This window comes from Mytilus edulis, chromosome 11 (assembly GCF_963676685.1).
Source record: "Mytilus edulis chromosome 11, xbMytEdul2.2, whole genome shotgun sequence".
Classification (NCBI taxonomy): domain Eukaryota; kingdom Metazoa; phylum Mollusca; class Bivalvia; order Mytilida; family Mytilidae; genus Mytilus; species Mytilus edulis.
The window spans coordinates 71,571,031-71,592,295 of NC_092354.1; the positions used below are offsets into that span (position 1 = coordinate 71,571,031).

General features: G+C 33.5%; 1 protein-coding gene across 3 annotated transcripts in view; it reads right to left on the bottom strand.

Moving 5' to 3' along the window:
• The window catches only part of LOC139496206 (parathyroid hormone/parathyroid hormone-related peptide receptor-like), an 80,729-nt gene that overhangs the window by 37,609 nt on the left and 21,855 nt on the right, over positions 1–21,265 (bottom strand). For all 3 annotated transcript variants that reach the window (XM_071284678.1, XM_071284677.1, XM_071284679.1), the window contains exons 2-3: positions 5,881–6,743; positions 1,849–1,954 (exon numbers count right to left, since the gene is read on the bottom strand). In XM_071284678.1, coding sequence (XP_071140779.1) covers positions 1,849–1,954; positions 5,881–5,958 — 184 coding nt within the window. In that variant the 5' untranslated portion in view covers positions 5,959–6,743. The remainder of the gene's footprint in view (positions 1–1,848; positions 1,955–5,880; positions 6,744–21,265) is intronic.

The following is a 21,265-nucleotide window of genomic DNA, read 5'->3' on the forward strand; positions in this document are numbered from 1 at the left end:
ACAACAACATTTGATATGAATCCTTCATACCAAGATATATCGCATTGATTCCGAATGGAACAAGACCGGGTATATCGATAGGGTAAGGGGCAATAACAAGGTATTTTTAGGGGGCAGATGATGCCCACCTCTGAGTGTGGGATTTATGCGGCGTTGAAGACTCATTGGCAACCTTCGGCTGTTATATGCTCTTTGGTCGGGATATTGTCTGTTTAACATATTCTCCATTTCCATTCTGAATTGTATGCATCCACAGCATATGAAACTACACTCAAAATGACACGATAGGAAATATGACAATAAGTAAATTTACAAATCAATCTTCAGTTATTATTCTAGTATAGTACCTATAAAATATTACCAAATCGACATAAAGTGTATTTCATAAAATTGAAAACGGAAATGGGGAATATGTCAAAGAGACAACAACCAGACCAAATAGTTGACAGTGGTCTTCTACGCAGCGAGATGGACCTCAGCTAGCAATAACGCCTACCACTTTTTAATGTCTGTATCAAATCAGTTTATCTGGGCCGTGGTCAGTTTATCTGGACCGTGTGCTGTTTATATACTAACTTGTTTTTGTTTGTATGTATGCTATTTTATTCAGTATTTTTGTGATGTCTGATATTCTTTTGCATGGTATATTTTTTTTATGTTTTATACAACATAGTTTTGTACAATCCATTATGTACTTCTTTTATATATGAGTATAAATGTCTAGGCACTCTGATAAAAAATAATGGAAATCTAAATGCAACAGATTTAGCCAAAAAAGCTAGGAAAGCTCTGTTTTCATTAAAAACACATGTAGCCTTTTTAGGAAATTTCCCTGTTAATGTATCCTGTAATCTTTTTGATTCCAATATTTGGATAAGACTTCCTTCGAAAAGGTTCATGTTAATTTCTGTAAATATATTCTAGGTACTAAAAGAACATCTGCTAATTTAGGTGTTAAAGCTGAACTTGGTAGACAACCAATAGAATAATATATAAAAACACAAGCAATTCTTTATTGGGCTAGATTAAATACTGAAAACATAAATCCATTACTAAAAGAAAGTTATACATTAAGTAAACACCTTGATTCACAAGGAATTTATACTTGGTCCACTTTTATCAAAGATTCAACACAAGAAATAAATATTGATATACAAAAAATAATGTCCTGTCACAATATGGAACAAGTAAACAAACTAAAGACTTGGATTAAAAATATTACAAGCAACTTTTATTCAGAATTACTGGAAAATAAAATAAACAATTTGAACGAAAATAACAAACTTTTTCTTTACAAAAATATTAAAGTCAAACAAGACCAAGAATTTTATTTAAGATATCCAAATTTTGAAACTAGACGTTTATCTATAAAAATTAGAATTAGTGACCATAATTTGCTCATTGAGAGGGCAGATATCTAAAAATACCTCGAGACAATAGAACATGTTCAACTTGTAAAACCTTAGAAGATGAAAATCACTTTTTCCTCTACTGTCAAATTAATAATGTTTTATGTATAAAAAATTTTTAATGACATGGCAATAGATAGTCCTATGTTTCCAAATATATCTGATACTGAAAAGCTAGTAGTCCAACTAAATCCTTCTAATGTAAACCAAGTGAAAAAAAACAGGTTCCTTTATAAAACAGTCTTTAGAGCTGAGGACAGGGGACTCTTAGTTAGTTTTACTTGTTTATATATAAATATGTGTGTTCAACTCAGATATTTTATTGTTGTTGTTACTTTTGTTTATGTCACAAGTATAATATTACTTATATGACAAAATAAAGATTATTTATAAATTTCTATCAACTAGAAAAGAATACTTATATCAGCTTATAACTTACCATTTCTAACGGAGGCAGACAACAAACTAACATTACAATTTTCTCTTGCTTTTTGAATCATTTCATTCTCATACTGTAAGGATTTCGTCATATCGGAAGTCTGCAACTAAAATGATAATTTTCATGTAAAATGCGATTTAAAAAAAAAGGTCATTAACTAAACAAGAAGTGCAAAACGTAAATTCGTCAGAAAATCTGTAAAACTATTTATAATATCCCTAATTAACGGTGATTTTCAAAACGCATCACGGAATATATTATACTCAAATGAAGCTTGCTCCCAAATTTAAGCAGGCAAACTCTTATATTTTGTTCCTTATAAGATAATTATTTCATTTTCCTTTGACGGACGAACGTATGAAACAAGGACGGACTTGATCCCGTTTTTCCCTTCGTTTTACCAGTTCCATTAATTTCAACTGATTTGTTTGATTTCTGTCTATGGACAAAACAATCAATTGCGGAACACTTACTAGAAGCCATAATAAAGCAAATAGTGCTAAAAGTGGCGTTAAACACCAATAATCAATTAAAAATGTAGGTAGACAATACATCGTAAAGGATTCATCAAATGTTTAAATGAAGAATATAGATGAAATGTTGCTATTCTTATTATACTGAACACCCAATCTGTTATTCTATGGCAGATTCACAAATTAAAACATTAATTAATTAGTCGTTGTCAATTTGTTTTCAGTGGCAAATATTTCATATCAGGACGAGCATTTTTTAGAAATAAACTATACAATGTATCAATGTATTAGTATATAGGGATATAAATCGGTACGACCGGAATGCATAGCCAGATTATTTTTTTTTTTACTGTTGCTAAAAAAGAAGAATTATTATGTAGGGCAGAAATTTGATTTTGCAAATGCCAACCTAACGGTCCGCTGTGAGTGGGATATAATAGTTAACGTCCCAAATCGACCTGACGTGTCACAGTATTTTTAATATATCCATGAAACCGAAACAAGTCCCTTTTAATATCGGAATTAAGGTGGTACAGCTGTACCTAACACTACAGGGAGATAACTCTTTAAAATCAGCTAAACGTTTTAATTTCGTTGTTTAGTTTAGGGAATATTAAGCTTCTCAATGATCAAAATGTGTGTTTGTCAAACTGCTACATAACCAGTGTAATTTTGCTGATAAATTTGTTGATTCAATTTTTTTGAAATTTTTATATTTTTGCCAAAGGGTCAAAGTAAATATTTTTATCAAAGTTTTATGAACATTAAACGAGCCGAATTTTAGTGTAGATGTTGGGTACCACCTTAAGGAAGCAGGAGCATGAACGGACAAACATGAAATAGATAAAATAAAAAAAAATGAAAAATAGTTGTGTACTGGTCCCTCAGATAACAGCTATCGAAAAGAATATAACCGCATGTTTACAGATAATAAACTAATGGGGAATTGGAATGTTTATCTTCAGGTTATAAAAAACTTGTATTTTATTTTTCTCGTTCACTTTTGTATTGCCATTGGAACGAATTATTGTTATTGATAATTGTCGTATCACAACAATAATGAGTGATTGTATATGCATATTTCTCTAATTGTTAAACAACTTATCCTTTTCCCGACCTATTGATTATTTTTATTTAATCAACAAGTGCGTTTGATCTAAGTTCTTCGCCACCTAAACTTGTGCAATACAATATTAATCCACCCTCCACAGTTAAATTTCGAATAGTCGAGCCTCGCGTTTTTAATTTGAAAATTCAACTGTATCGAGTGGATAAATATAGTGCATGTATAACAATCGATAAAGTGGTAGAATGTATATATCATTTATTTGATCGGCGATCCTAAAGACTTTTCTCAAAAAGAAATAATTCATTTCGTCGAATCATTATTTGATGTTCAGTACACAGAAGTGCATGTTTTCTAAAAAGATTTTGTTATTAACATTTATATTTCGGAATTTCTTTAAAGCCAGTGCTTTAGAAAAAAAATATTAGGAAAAACTAAAAACTTTTCTACTTTAGAATGACTATAAAGCCAGTGTTTTTGAAGGCCGTATGGTGACCTAATGTTATCCAATAAATGGTTTGGTATGAACCGTTTGGGTGGAGTTGTATTGTTTTATAAATGCAAGATTATCTAATTTGACATATCTTGCTTTTCTTGTTATCAATCTAGTATCAGACAACTATTTAGAGGAATTGTGTTCTCCTGATAATGACAATCTCGTTACAGTAGTATCATACTGATAAAAAGTAACATGTTTATAAAAACATTCCCACTGCTAAATAGCTTCCTGTTATTTATCTAAATTCTTTGATATCGTATCTTGTTGTAGCCAGCATGTAGTATAAAGACTAACCCTAATGATCATGTCCCTCCCCGTGAACGACTCTCTCACTCACCCATGTAGCGAAATATAACGATTAAAATATTCCGTTAATTTTTTATCATTCCGTTTATTTAACAATAAATACATGGATCGTCAACATCTATGTTGAATATTTCCAAATCCCATTTTAAGAACTTTATGTCATTATATTTATCATATTAGTTTTACCGTAGTAATTTAAAATTAGAACTCTTACACTAATCTATCTAGAAAACATGCACATGATTAACAATGTCGATAAATGCACTTAAGGTGGTATTGGAGTCTAAAATAAAAATGATAGAATTTGTTCATATTTTGCCAAAACGTAGTATCTATTGATAAATGTTCAAAAATATAATAAAAACGATAGGTCACCGCGCATTTTCTCAAGCTACAGGACGTGACAAAATGACACATTTTGTATGGATTGTACAGGAAAAAACACCATTTTGTGATTAGAAACTAAACAAAATGATAGAATTGTTAAATACTTAAGGAAAAGATGGCTTTCAGACAATGTTTTGAGAATATCAAAAGAAAAGATATGGTCACCGTACGTTTTTTCCTGTTAAAATACAAAATAGGAAAATTTCATGTAGAATCCTTCAGAAAATGCACTGTTTTAGAGTTACCTCCCCTTTAAATGCCAATTTAAATTTTTTTTTTTTAAAACAACCAAAAATAATCAACATTTGCAAAAATATTAATATTTATAAGTTAAAATCTTATAAATTGGTTCTTTTAAATGAAAATTTACATTAAATATCTGCATTCCTGCATCAAATTTTGCTAGTTTGATAGAAAATATGGACCTTTGATTCTCTGTTTTTTACAATCCAAGATGGAGGAAGACACCAATACCATCTTAAGGATTTTTTACATGCTTTTTATATTCAACAAGAATTAAGTCGATATTTAATAATGTTTACATTTTCTTAACACCAATTATACAATAAATAGTTGAAAAAAAATATAAAGATATAAATAATCACATGGCTGAAACAATAAATAAACGATTTACAAATTTTAGGAGAAATAATAAAAAAAGTGAATAAAACAACACATTTTCTATAAATTGGATTAATTGAAAAATAATAGAAAGAGATATAAAGCATAATAAAAATGAAAATGCAACCAGAACTTTATAAAGTTCATGCGTCGCAACTCGCAAGTATTTACCTTCAACATGAACACTCGAAGCCGACATTTTAAAGCCTTGAATGTTTTAAAAACCTCTACAGTTGAAAAGCTATATGTCCGAACCGAAAAAGAACTTTAACAAAATACGGTCAGCTTTGCACGAAGTAGTTTAAACCTTAGATTTTTTTTATAGTTTTAAAATTTGTAATTGGACAATTTTAGAAATATTTGTTATGAATCGAGTCAAAAAAGTACTGACTACTAGTCTAAGCTGATGATACCCTAGGGGACAGCTGGTAGTTCACAAGCAGAGGTATCAAACAAGTTGTGTACACATGGAAACAAAGCTTTTCATGATTAACATTCAAAAGGATGCCCAAAGCCCAATATCTAAAAGTTACGAATGTATATGACCGAAGAAGCAGTTGAAGAGCAATATGACTGAAAAGGACTTATAAATCATAAGTAACATTAATGTTGAAAAAAAGGGTTCAAAATATATCAATAAATACTTGATTTAAACCTTTTCTATTGTAACAATTACTTACCTCATTTTGATGACAAACTGTACCTCCACAAATCCTAAATATTACGAACAGTACACTACTACATAGTATAAAACACATGGTAACGTTAACTACTATCAAATCGTAGTCACTAACTCCACAGTCAATTTTACGATCCAAATTCTATAATGACTTATAAGTCTTCTAACATGATCGATATAAGTCTAACTTTAGAATAAAAAAGTCTGTTCAAATACAGTTGATAAAAAGTCAAACTTTAGAATAAGAAAAACAATCCAAATTCTACAATGTAGTCTTCAATGACTTACAAGTCTTCTAACACAGTCGACAAAGTCTAACTTCTAACACTATCGATAAAAAGTTAAACTTTAGAATTAGGAGATCAAATATTGTAAATTGAATGTATTACAGTATTATTTTTTTTACTCCTAATTTCGTCACAACTAGGCAAACTAACATGTGCGTTGCTTCCACAGAATCCTAACTTAAGAATAATGTAAATTGAATGTAAATCTGTAGTCTTCAATAACTTCCAAGTCTTCTAACGTATGCGATAAAAAGTCTTAGACTTTAGAATTAGGAGACCAACTAATGTAAATTGAATGTATTCTTGTCCCTGAGTCTCAGTATTCATAATCCAGTATATATTTTATCATTGTTTCCAATAAACCTTCGTTACCATAGTATACTGTCAATTAAACCAATCTTCTCTACCTCCTCAATATAGAGAAATATAATTGGTTATGTAAATCTCTGTTAGCCGTATAATACATAGCTTATATTTCAATCGGTTATTAAATTACAGTATTTTTTATTTACGCATAATTCCGTCACAACAAGGCGGACTGACATGTGCGTTGCTTCTACAGAATACTGCATTATATCTGAAAGAAAATAAAAATATGGAATAATCACTTATAACTTAGTCGTTAGTGGTTGGTTGTCAATTATTGCAGTTTTTAATTTTCTTATATTAATAGTCGATATATTTTTGAATATTCCTATGTCAATCATTTAATTCAATTGTTAATGGACAGAGAATTAAGTTCGATGGTGAACATTCTTACATATATCTACTAAGTTATTGGTTGATGGTAGAATATTCATTTTTATAATTCTTTGTTTTTATATAATTAGAGTCGATAGAATTTTGTTTATTGATATGAAAGCCCTGTACAGTCAATCCGATGCTGATCACTCTAACGTATATACAAAAAGTTATATTTGATAAGTCGGTGATGGTAGAATTTCAATTATTGCATGTTTCCGTTTTCATCTATTCAGAAATGATAGATGTTTTAAAACTATTATGTAAAACCCTGTATTGGGATTGTCATACAATTAAATTCATTGTACTGTGATGGCCTTTATGGAGTATGATAGTTAATTGACAAGAAAGTCCGAATGGTGAGCACCCTTGCATATATAGGTTCTTACTAATAAACAAGGGGCGAAAGATATCACTGAGAGACATTTAAACTCATTTATATGTCGAAAATAAACAGACAACGCCATGGATAAAGAAGGACAAATACCAATTATATACAAACAACAGTACACAAAACACAACATAGAAAACTAAAGACTGAGCAACATGAATCCAGGCAAAACATGCGGGTGATCTCAGGTGCTATGGAAGTGTAGGCAGATCCTGATCCACATGTGGAACCATTCATGTTGCTCATGTTATAACATACCCAGTAATAAGTCTAATTCGGTAGGTCATATTCGGGAAAAGGGTAAGGGATTGTAGTTACGACATTAGGAACATGTCCGTAATTATCTGTGAAACGGATATTCATGTTTTCTCTGACTGTTTATGACGTCTCTACTTAATCCATTGGATGTTGGATGTGTTCTGATTTATAATATAGTCTTAGATGCATGCTTTTTAATTAGTTGTTAGTGGCATTGAACTAGCTGTCAGTTATTGTGAGTACTCTCAGATCTGTACTTGTTGATGAAATATACAAGTACCCGGCCACGTCCACTCTGTTCTTTTGTTAGATGTATTTCTATTTGTATCCATCTGATGAGTTCAGCCTTTTTGAACTGGCTTTTATACTTATCTCTTATATTGTACTGTTACACCACTGTCCCGGGTTAGTGGAGGTTTGGGATCTCGTTTACATGTTTGATTAATTCTGTATATTCTGGATGTATGTACATGTACCTGTTCCAGGTCAGAAGCCTATAATTCAGTGGTTTGTCGTTTATTGATGTGTTACATATTTGTTTTTCGTTCATTTTTTTTGTAAATAAATTACGTCGTTATTTTTCTAACGTTAGTTTGAATAGGTTTACATTTGTCATTTCGGGGACTTTTATAGCTGACTAAGCGGTATGGGCTTGTTGAAGGCCGTACGGTGACTTATTATAGTAATTTATTTTTGTGTCATCTGGTCTCTTGTGGAGAGTTGCCTCATTTGCAATTTTACTATATCTTCTTTTTTATATTTAATAACGGTCAACCAATTCGTGATGGCGTACGGAAAACCTCCGGGAATGACTTTTACATGCAGGGGCGGATCCAGCCATTTTAAAAAAGGGGGGTCCCAACCCAGAGTAAAGGGGGTCCAGCTATATGCTCCCATTCAAATGCATTGATCGGCCCCAAGAAAAGGGGGTTCCAACCCACGGACCCCCTGAATCCGCTAACGCAATGTAATGGTAGAATGTCAGTTTATCGCATTTTAGTATAAATCTATAAGTCCAACGATACTGTATCATGTATAATATTCAAAAAATATATGTCGAAGATGGAAAATACATCGTATAGAAAGACAAACATTGTCATACAACAAATAGTCTTTGTCAGAATCAACCTTAAAGTTTGTTTTAAAATCTGAAAAGTTTTTGCAATCCCTTTTCCAATTTTACAGTACTTGATTGTGACAATATAAGGTAATTGTAAACGTTTACTCGAAACTCTTGAACTTCATCGAACAAAATTCAAATAAAAGCATATCATGAATAAAGTTTTTTTTCTAATCGTTAAAGGTATTATTATCCCCTTGAATATAAAATTAGAGCAAGTTAGTTGATATAAGAGGTTCTGTATGATGTTTGCAGGAAGACAGAAAATGGTCAAAAATGCACTATAAAGGGCTGAAAAATCAAAGAACAAAGAAAAGAAATATACAGAAGGGAGAATAATTACTAAAAACATCTACATGTAGAATCGCGAAAAAGATCTAAAAGTTACATAAAATGTACATGTATATACTGTAAAGAAGACCACCCCTAAACTAGACCCTCATATAAGACATGGTGGGCCGTTAACAATAATTACCACTGTCACAATGTATAACATTTTAATTAAATATGCAAAGTATTGTATAAATACCTTGCCACATGATACCGGATTATCAATTAACACCCTAAAATAAGTATTTTCGGTCCGACATTTAAGTCAAATCTGAAATTTTGTATTGTACTATTTATCAGATTTATAATTTAGTTTATCATTTTGCATTTAATAGTAGTCCAATGTCATTTACTTAAAGCAAGTTGTGACACCAACCGTGTGAAGGTCACGTCAAGGTCATATCAGATACATATCCATTGTGATAAAAAAAAAGTTTTATTTGAAATTTCAAATGTACATTTAACACTGTTTATAATTTGTATATACTATTACATCTTTCTTTTTGTTACATCAGTGAAAAGTTATATGAAGCAGGAAGGAGATATTCTGCCTGGTTTATTGAAATACTAAAAGTGAAGTGCTACCTTGTATTCATATTACAAGATTAAAAATAAATCGTGACGTTACAGTTTTACTATATGTGTCTGTTACGATACAATTTTCCCATGAATTTTTACGATAAAATTTTCCCATGTAATTTTTATCTTTTTCTAAAGGCTACTTTAATATTATTATTTTTTTCAATAAAATGTCTTGATTTGATTGTCCCTTGAAAGACAGTATTGTAACTATTTGATTGTTTGATTGATTGATTGATTGATTGATTGATTGGTGACCTCGGATGTATAAATAAAGGCAACAGTAGTATACCGCTGTTCAAAACTCAAAAATCCATGGACAAAAAACAAAATCGGGGTAACAAACTAAAACCGAGGGAAACGCATTAAATATAAGAGGAGAACAACGACCTAACACTAAAATGTAACACACATGGACAAAATCCCACGAGAATAACAAATATAACATATATATATAACATCAAAACCAAATACATGAATTTGGGATAGATAGGTACCGTGACACGTCTTATCGCAATATGAATTTACACTCAAAAATAAGAGAAAACGAGTATAAATAAGTCAACGTAAAATGGTACTAATATACAAATAAATTAGTATATATATGATAATAATACAAATGTAAAATTGAGACATAAAGTGGTTATTCAGGACATTCAATATTCGTTTGTATAACCTTTAAGCTCAGACTGGTTGCTTTTTATAAAAAAAAAAAAAGAAATTAAAATATTAGGTCTACTTATTGATTTATGCGTTAAAAGTGTTTGTTTACTTTCGTCTATTGCCGAACATTCCAAAACATACTACCGGGTATCAGAGTAAATCGGCTATACGAAAATGACTATGGTTATATCACAGAGATACATAGAATCAGAGCAAAACGGCTTTCTGACTATAGTGACATCACTGGGTAAGATCTGTAACTTTTTGCCACGACCAGTCGATCGCCATGAGTGTATTCATATACTATCAGTTATATAGTGTGATAGTGAACTAATACGGTGTATATGGAATAAACTGTCCTAATATATCGAGTTAGGTCATTGGCGCACCGTTTTACGAATTTATCTTACTTGTGTTATTAAGACTAGTGACCTATCAAAGTGATTAAGTCTTCAATACTTAGTTTTAAGAGCCTACTTCCATTTGTCTAAACAAAATCATAATCCAATTCAACGATAACCGTTTTAAATTTGTTTTATTTCAATGTTTCATTATCAATGTCTTTGTCTGTTCATAGATGTAATGGATATTACATCTATGGTCTGTTGAAACCTTTCAGATTTTCTCTTTGTGTTGAAAGGGACATTACTAACCATATCTGTGATAACTAACCCCTACATGTTTTAGAACACTATATCAAATATATATATATGGTCACCACGTGTAGTTTCAATAACCTGACCCATATCCCATAAATCTATAGGAGGTAGGATAAAGTTGTTTACATCCTTTTAATATATCGTGGTTTTTTTTAAATAAAAGAATTACTTACAGCTTATTGTGTGCTAGCGTCCAGTGTTTATTATGTCATGTATATGCAGGGAGATAAAAACAATTGACAAATGAAAATTGAGTGATTACATATAATTTAACAAAGGTATGACATTTGTCTAGACCAGTACAGTTATTTGCAAGGGTTCACTAATGGGTAGACACCATGGCACTCTTCCTTCACAAGGCATCGGATTTAACTTGCCCCATTCGATCGGATGTGAATGCGTAGTTATACATCCTACACACCCACATCGGACGCCCACCTAGAGCATGGATTATACTGTAGGATGTTTAATGTCCAGTGACCTGTGCATTTTGCTATTACGTTACTTTGTTTATATATGAAAATTAATCTGTAGACAATGAATGCATCTTCTTAAGCTAAATATAAACGGAAGAGCGTTGGTTTGTATGTTCATATATCAATATAAAGGACTTAGTCTAGGTTTAACATTAAACTATTTACGTGTAATCGCTACCATATTTGTTTGTGTCTATCATATAAGCCCTAAGAATATAGTCCAACGGTTATATTCAATTTCATATGTTGATCATCTGTACTTGTTCACATGGTCCTTCGGTGGAAAGTTCTCATGTCCCTTTTTTTTTTTTTTTTTTTTTTTTTTTTAAATATTTACAAAAGTGTTTTTTGTTATTATACTTCATCCGCAGGTGGCAGTTAGGTCCGCTGTTGTATGCCCTGAGGTAATCGGTGCCCTGAGGTAATCGTGGTAATGCGCCATTGATTAAATACGCACGAAAATATAGTTCTTATTTAGATAGATCTTAATACCAAATTTTAATGTGACCAAATACCAAAGATGTCAACAAACTTCCCAAATGATTTCATTATTGTATTCACCGATCATTTATTTCGTATGTACGTGTAGGGTGGGGATGGCTGGTAAAATTATAAACTTTTTTTTTTTTTTATAAAAGTTCAATTAATGATCTGAAGTATTCATTCATGTCAGGGTTACCTGAGGTAACCCCAATTATAACAACAAATACAACCATTAAACTCAAGTCAACTGGGGTAACTTTATATATACATCACATAAACAATACAAATCTATGAAGTCCTACATTCTAAATTAAGAAATTGTGTTATTAAAATATAAATGTATTCTTCATAACATGGGTACCTGAGGAAACCCCAGACATAATTACAAATATAACCCACATAACTGAAGTTAACTGAGGTCACCTTTACATGTGCATCACATAAAAAATACAACTTTCATGAAGTCCTACATTTTAAATAAAGAAGTTTGTTTATTACAATTAATGTAAACACTAGCAAAGTGTCTACGAAGTATTCATTCATTACAGGGTTACCTCAGGTAACCATAACAATAATAACAAAGATAACCCATCTAACTCAAGTTAACCGAGGTCACCTTTATATATATACATCACATAAACAATACAACTTTCATGAATTCCGACATTTGAAATAAAGAAGTTTGTTTATTACAATTAATGTAAACAATAGCAAAGTATCTACAAAGAATTCATTCATTACAGGGTTACATCAGGTAACCCAATAATAACAACAAATACAACCAATATAACTCAAGTAAACTCAGGTATCACCTTTAAATATATATGCATCACATAAACCATACAAATCTATGAAGTCCTACATTTTTTGAATTTAGAAATTGTGTATTTAAAATATAAATGTATACACTTACAAAGTATATACTAAGAATTCTTTCATAGCAGGGTTACCTGAGGTCACTAATACAAAACAACAAAAACAACCTATTTAACTCAAGTTAATTCAGATCACCTTTACATATACATCACATAAACAATATAACTTTAATGAATTCCTACATTAAAAATGAAGAAGTTGATATATTACACCATAAATGGATATACTAACAAAGTATCTACTAAATATTCTGTCATGACAGGTTACCTCAGGTAACCCATGAAATAGAAACAAGTATTATCCATTCATATCAAGTTAACTTAAGTCGCCTTTCAGAAATATCACATAAACAATACCCATCTATGAAGTCCTACATTTAAAATAAAGAAATTGTCCGATTACAACATAAATGTTTACACTAGCAAACTATCTCAAAAGCATTCTTCTTAACATGGGTACCTGAGGTAACCCCAGACATAATTACAAATATAACCCACTTAACTGAAGTAAACTGAGGTCACCTTTACATGCGCATCACATAAACAATACAACTTTCATGACGTTCTACATTTAAAATAAAGAAGTTTGTTTATTACAATTAATGTAAACACTAGCAAAGTGTCTACAAAGAATTCATTCATTACAGGGTTACCTCAGGTAACCATAACAATAACAACAACGTTAACCCATCTAACTCAAGTTCACTGAGGTCACCTTTTAATATATATACATCACATAAACAATACAAATCTATGAAGTCCTACATTTCAAATTCAAAAATTGTGGAGTTACAATACAAAGGTATACACTAGCAAAGTATCTACTAAGAATTCTTTCATAGCAGGGTTACCCGAGGTAACCAATACAATAACAACAATACAACCTATTTAACTCAAGTTAATTCAAATCATCTTTACATATACATCATATAAACAATATAACTTTAATGAATTCCTTCATTTAAAAAGAAGCAGTTGGTTTATTACACCATAAATGGATATACTAGCAAAGTATCTACTAAAAATTCTGTCATGACAGGGTTAACTCAGGTAACCCTTGAAATAGAAACAAGTATTATCCATTCATATCAAGTTAACTTAAGTCGCCTTTCAGAAAAATCACATAAACAATACACATTTATGAAGTCCTACATTCAAAATAAAGAAATTGTCCGATAACAACATGAATGTTTACACTAGCAAACTATCTCAAAAGCATTCTTCATATCATGGGTACCTGAGGTAACCCCAGACATAATTACAAATATAACCCACTTAACTGAAGTTAACTGAGGTCACCTTTACATGTGCATCACATAAACAATACAACTTTCATGAAGTCCTACATTTAAAATAAAGAAGTTTGTTTATTACAATTAATGTAAACACTAGCAAAGTGTCTACGAAGGATTCATTCATTACAGGGTTACCTTAGGTAACCATAACAATAACAACAAAGGTAACCCATCTAACTCAAGTTCACGGAGGTCACCTTTATATATATGCATCACATAAACAATACAAATCTATGAAGTCCTACATTTCAAATAAAAAAATTGTGGAATTACAATACAAATGTATACACTAGCAAAGTATCTACTAAGAATTCTTTCATAGCAGGGTTACCTGAGGTAACCAATACAACAACAAATACAACCTATTTAACTCAAGTGAATTCAGATCACCTTTACATATACATCACATAAACATTATAACTTCAATGAATTTCTACATTAAAAACGAAGAAGTTGGTTTATTACACCATAAATGCATATACTAGCAAAGTATCTACTAAGTATTCTGTCATGACAGGGTTACCTCAGGTAACCCATAAAATAGCAACAAGTATTATCCATTCATATCAAGTTAACTTAAGTCGCCTTTCCGGTATATCACATAAACAATACACATCTATGAAGTCCTTCATTTAAAACAAAGAAATATAAATGTTTACAATAGCAAACTTTCTAAAAAGCATTCTTCATGTCATGGGTACCTGAGGTAACCCCAGACATAATTACAAATATAACCCACTTAACTGAAGTTAACTGAGTTCACCTTTACATGTACATCACATAAGCAATACAACTTTCATGAAGTACTACATTTGAAATAAAGAAGTTTGTTTATTACAATTAATGTAAACACTAGCAAAGTATCTACGAAGAATTCATTCATTACAGGGTTACCTGAGACAGGGTTACCTCAGGTAACCTAATAATAACAACAAATACAACCCTTTTAACTCAAGTTTACTCAGGTAACATATATCTATACATCGCATTAACAATACAAATCTATGAAGTCCTACATTTTAAATTAAGAAATTGTGTAATTACAACATCAATGCATATACCAGAAAAGTATGTACGAAGTATTCTTTCATAACAGGGTTACCTCAGGTAACCCCAAAAATAACAGTAAATATAATCAATTCAAATAAAGTTAACTTAAGTTGCCTTTCCTAAATATCATATAAACAATACACATCTATGAAGTTCAAATTTATAAAAAAGGAAATCGTTTATTACAACTTAAATGTATATTCTGGAAAACTATCTACAAAGTAGATACATGACAGGATAACCTCGGGTAACCATACCAATAACATCAAATAAAAAATACAAATCTATGAAGTCCTACATTTTTAAATTAAGAAATTGTGTGATTAAAATACAAATGTATACACTAGCATAGTATCTACTAAAATTTGTTTCATAACAGGTTTACCTGAGGTAACCCAAGCAATAACAGCAATTAAAACAAATTTAACTCAAGTTAATTCAGATCACCTTGACATTTACATCACATAAACAATATAACTTCAATGAATTCCTACATTGAAAATGAAGAAGTTGGTTTATTACACCATAAATACACAATCTAACAAAGTATCTACTAAGTATTTTGTCATGACAGGGTTACCTCAGGTAACCCATAAAATAGCTACAAGTATAATCCATTTAAATCGAGTTAAGACAGATCGCATTTTCTAAATATCGCGTAAGCAATTTACATCTGTGAAGTCCTACATGTAAAATAAAGAAATTGTTTGATTACAACATAAATGTTTACACTAGCAAACTATCTAATAAGCATTCTTTCATAACAGGGGTACCTGAGGTAACCCCAAATATAATTGCAAATATAACCCACTTAATTGAAGTTATTTGAGATCACCTTTACATATATATCTCATAAACAATATAACTTCAATGAATTTCTACATTCAAAATGAATAAGTTAGTTTATTACAATTAGTGTAAAGACTAGCAAAGTATCTTCGAAGTATTCATTCATGACAGGGTTACCTCAGGTAACCCCAATTATAACGACAAATACAATCCATTTAACTCAAGTGAACTCAGGTAACATTTACATATAATCGCATAAACAATACAAATCTATGAAGTCCTACATTTTAAATTAAGAAATTGTGTAATTACAGCATAAATGCATATACCAGCAAAGTATCTACGAAGTATTCTTTCATAACAGGATTACCTCAGGTAACCCAAAAAATAACAACAAATATAATCGATTCAAATCAAATTAACATAAGGTTGCAGTCTTGTTATTGACTGCTCCATAGGCTTACATGCAAAACAGCTGATCTTAGAAAAAAAATCATGTTCATATCATGTATGTACCAAAGTGAAATTGTGATTTAATTGAAAAAAGGGGGTCTTGCCACGAAGAATAAAACGTTACGCAACCGTGAAGTCAACTCATTTTTTTTTTCTATTGTCTGTTTGCTATTTTTACTAGACCTCACCACTTCAAGTAAACATGATATCCTTTCATTTTCCTGGAATGATATCCCAAAGATGCAAGATTTTTTAAAAAGTCTATATTTATGTTTCCATTCACCATAAACCTATAAACAAACAGAAAAAAATGAGTTCAGAAAATAATTCAGTCTACTAAATTATCTGTAAATCTCATTCTTGTCTATCTTTATGAATAACCTGACCATGCACAGTTGTACAGCGGTTCACTGAGGTAACCTGACCATGCACAAGAGTACAATGGTTCCCTGAGGTAACCTGACCATGCACAGTTGTGCTGTGGTTCCCTGAGGTAACATGACCATGCACATTAGTACAATGGTTCCCTAAGGAAACCTACCGTGCACAGTAGTACAATGGTTCCTGAAGTATTCTGATCAGGCACAGTAGTGCAATTGTTCCCTGAAGTAATCTGACCATGTACAATAGTACAATGGTTCCATGGGTAAACCTGACCATGCACAGTAGTACAATGGTTCCTGAGGTAACATGACCATGCACAGAAGTACAATGGTTCCTGAGGTAACATGACAATGCACAGTAGTACAATGGTTCCCTGAGGTAACCTGGCCATGCACAGTAGTACAGTGGTTCCCTGAGGCAACATGACCATGTACAGTAGTGCAATGGTTCCCTGAGGAAACCTGACAATGCACAGTAGTACAATGGTTCCCTGAGGTAACCTGACCATGCAAAGTAGTACAATGGTTCCCTGAGATAACCTGGCAATGCACAGAAGTACAATGGTTCCCTGCAGTAACCTGACCATGTACAGTAGTACAATGATTCCCTTGGGAAACCTGACCATGCACAGAAGTACAATGGTCACCTGAGGTAGCATGACAATGCACAATAGTACAATGGTTCCCTGAGGTAACCTGACCATACACAGTAGTAATGTGGTTCCCTGAGGTAACATGACCATGTACAGTAGTAGAAGTAAAAACACAAAAATACTAAACTCCAAGGAAAATTCAAAAAGGAAAATAAAAAATCAAAAGGCAAAATCAAAAGTCCAAACACATAAAACAAATGGATAACAGAATGGTTCCCTGAGGAAACCTGACAATGCACAGAAGCACAATGGTTCCCTGAGGTAACCTGACCATGCACAGAAGCACAATTTTTCCTGAGGTAACCTGACCATGCACAGTAGTACAATGGTTCCCTGAGATAATAAACTGACCATGCACAGCAGAACAATGGTTCCCTGAGGTAACATGACCATGTACAGTAGTGCAATGGTTCCCTGAGGAAACCTGACAATGCACAGTAGTACAATGGTTCCCTGAGGTAACCTGACCATGCAAAGTAGTACAATGGTTCCCTGAGATAAACTTACCATGCACAGTAGTACAATGGTTCCCTGAGGTAACCTGGCAATGCACAGAAGTACAATGGTTCCCTGCAGTAACCTGACCATGTACAGTAGTACAATGATTCCCTTGGGAAACCTGACCATGCACAGTAGTACAATGGTCACCTGAGGTAGCATGACAATGCACAATAGTGCAATGGTTCCCTGAGGTAACCTGACCATACACAGTAGTAATGTGGTTCCCTGAGGTAACATGACCATGTACAGTAGTAGAAGTAAAAACACAAAAATACTAAACTCCAAGGAAAATTCAAAAAGGAAAATAAAAAATCAAAAGGCAAAATCAAAAGTCCAAACACATAAAACAAATGGATAACAGAATGGTTCCCTGAGGAAACCTGACAATGCACAGAAGCACAATGGTTCCCTGAGGTAACCTGACCATGCACAGAAGCACAATTTTTCCTGAGGTAACCTGACCATGCACAGTAGTACAATGGTTCCCTGAGATAATAAACTGACCATGCACAGCAGAACAATGGTTCCCTGAGGTAACATGACCATGTACAGTAGTTCAATGGTTCCCTGAAGTAATCTGATCATGCACAGTAGTGCAATGATTCTCTGAAGTAACCTGACCATGCATGGTAGTGCAATGATTCCCTAATTACTTACCATGCACAGTAGTACAATTGTCCCCTGAAGTTATCTGACCATGCAGGGTAGTACAATGATTCCCTGAGGTTACCTACCATGCAGAGTAGTACAATGGTTTCCTGAAGAAACCTGACAATGCACAGTAGTGCATTGGTTCCCTGAGGTAACCTGACCATGCACAGTAGTACAATGATTCCTTGAGGTGAACTCACAATACACAACAGTACAATGGTTCCCTGAGGTACCATGACCATGCACAGTAGAACAACGTTTCCCTGAGGAGACTTGAACATGCACAATAGTACAATGGTTCCCTGGACAGTAGTACAACGGTTCCCTGAGGTTACCTGACAATGCCCAGTTGTATTGTGGTAACCTGGTGTAACATGACCATGCACAGTAGTATAATGATTTTCTGAGGTTACCAACCATGCACAGTAGTACAATGGTTCACTTAAGTAGCCTGAATATACACAGTACAATGGTTCCCTGCAGATTAGTATAATGGTTCCCTTGGGTTTCTTGACCATGCCTAGTTGTACAGTGGTTCCCTGAGGAAACCTGACAATGCGCACTAGTACAATGGTTCCCTGAGGTAACCTGATCATGCACAGTAGTACAATGGTTCCCTGAGATAAACTTACCATGCACAGTAGTATAATGGTTCCCTGAGGTAACCTGGCAATGCACAGTAGTACAATGCTTTCCTGAGGTTACCTGACCATGCATAGTTGAACAGTGGTTCCCTGAGTAACCTGACAATGCATAGTTGAACAGTGGTTCCCTGAGTAACCTGACAATGCATAGTATTACAATGGTTTCCTGAGGTTAAATAACCATGCACAGTAGAACAATGATTTCCTGAGGAAACCTGACAATGCAGAGTAGTACAATGATCCCCTGAGGTACCTTACCATCACAGTAGTAGAATGGTTTTCTGAGGTAACCTGACCATGCACAGTAGTAGAGTGGTTCGCTGAGGAGACATGACAATGCACAGAAGTACAATGGTTCCCTGAAGTAACCTGGCAATGCACAGTAGTACAATGTTTTCCTGAGGTTACCTGACCATGCATAGTTGTACAATGGTTCCCTGAGTAACATAACAATGCACAGTATTACAATGGTTTCTTGGGGTAACTTAAACATGTACAGTAGTACAATTGTTCCCTGAGGTAACCTGACTATGCACAGTAGTACAATTTTTCCCTGAGGTAGCATGACCATGTACAGTAGAACAATGATTCCTTAAGGTAACATAGCCATACACAGAAGTACAATGGTTCCCTGAGGTAACCTGACCATGAACAGTTGCACAGTGGTTCCCTGAGTTACCTGAACATGCACAGTAGTACAATGGTTCCCTGAGGTAACCTGACCATACACAGTAGTTCAATGGTTCCCTGAAATAATCTGATCATGCACAGTAGTGCAATGATTCTCTGAAGTAACCTGACCATGCATGGTAGTGCAATGATTCCCTAATTACTTACCATGCACAGTAGTACAATTGTCCCCTGAAGTTATCCGACCATGCAGGGTAGTACAATGATTCCCTGAGGTTACCTACCATGCAGAGTAGTACAATGGCTTCCTGAAGAAACCTGGCCATGCACAGTAGCGCATTGGTTCCCTGAGGTAACCTGACCATGCACAGTAGTACAATGATTCCTTGAGGTGAACTCACAATACACAACAGTACAATGGTTCCCTGATGTACCATGACCATGCACAGTAGAACAACGTTTCCCTGAGGAGACTTGCACATGCACAATAGTACAATGGTTCCCTGGACAGTAGTAAAATGGTTCCCTGAGGTTACCTGACAATGCCCAGTTGTATTGTGGTAACCTGGTGTAACATGACCATGCACAGTAGTATAATGATTCTCTGAGGTTACCAACCATGCACAGTAGTACAATGGTTCACTTAAGTAACCTGAATATACACAGTACAATGGTTCCCTGCAGATTAGTATAATGGTTCCCTTGGGTTACTTGACCATGCCCAGTTGTACAGTGGTTCCCTGAGGAAACCTGACAATGCGCACTAGTACAATGGTTCCCTGAAGTAACCTGACCATGCACAGTAGTACAATGGTTCCCTGAGATAAACTTACCATGCACAGTAGTACAATGGTTCCCTGAGGTAACCTGGCAATGCACAGTAGTACAATGCTTTCCTGAGGTTACCTGACCATGCATAGTTGAACAGTGGTTCCCTGAGTAACCTGACAATGTATAGTTGAACAGTGGTTCCCTGAGTAACCTGACAATGCATAGTATTACAATGGTTTCCTGAGGTTAAATAACCATGCACAGTAGAACAATGATTTCCTGAGGAAACCTGACAATGCAGAGTAGTACAATGATCCCCTGAGGTACCTTACCATCACAGTAGTAGAATGGTTTTCTGAGGTAACCTGACCATGCACAGTCGTAGAGTGGTTCGCTGAGGAGACATGACAATGCACAGAAGTACAATGGTTCCCTGAAGTAACCTGGCAATGCACAGTAGTACAATGTTTTCCTGAGGTTACCTGACCATGCATAGTTGTACAATGGTTCCCTGAGTAACATAACAATGCACAGTATTACAATGGTTTCTTGGGGTAACTTAAACATGTACAGTAGTACAATTTTTCCCTGAGGTAGCATGACCATGTACAGTAGAACAATGATTCCTTAAGGTAACATAGCCATACACAGAAGTACAATGGTTCCCTGAGGTAACCTGACCATGAACAGTTGCACAGTGGTTC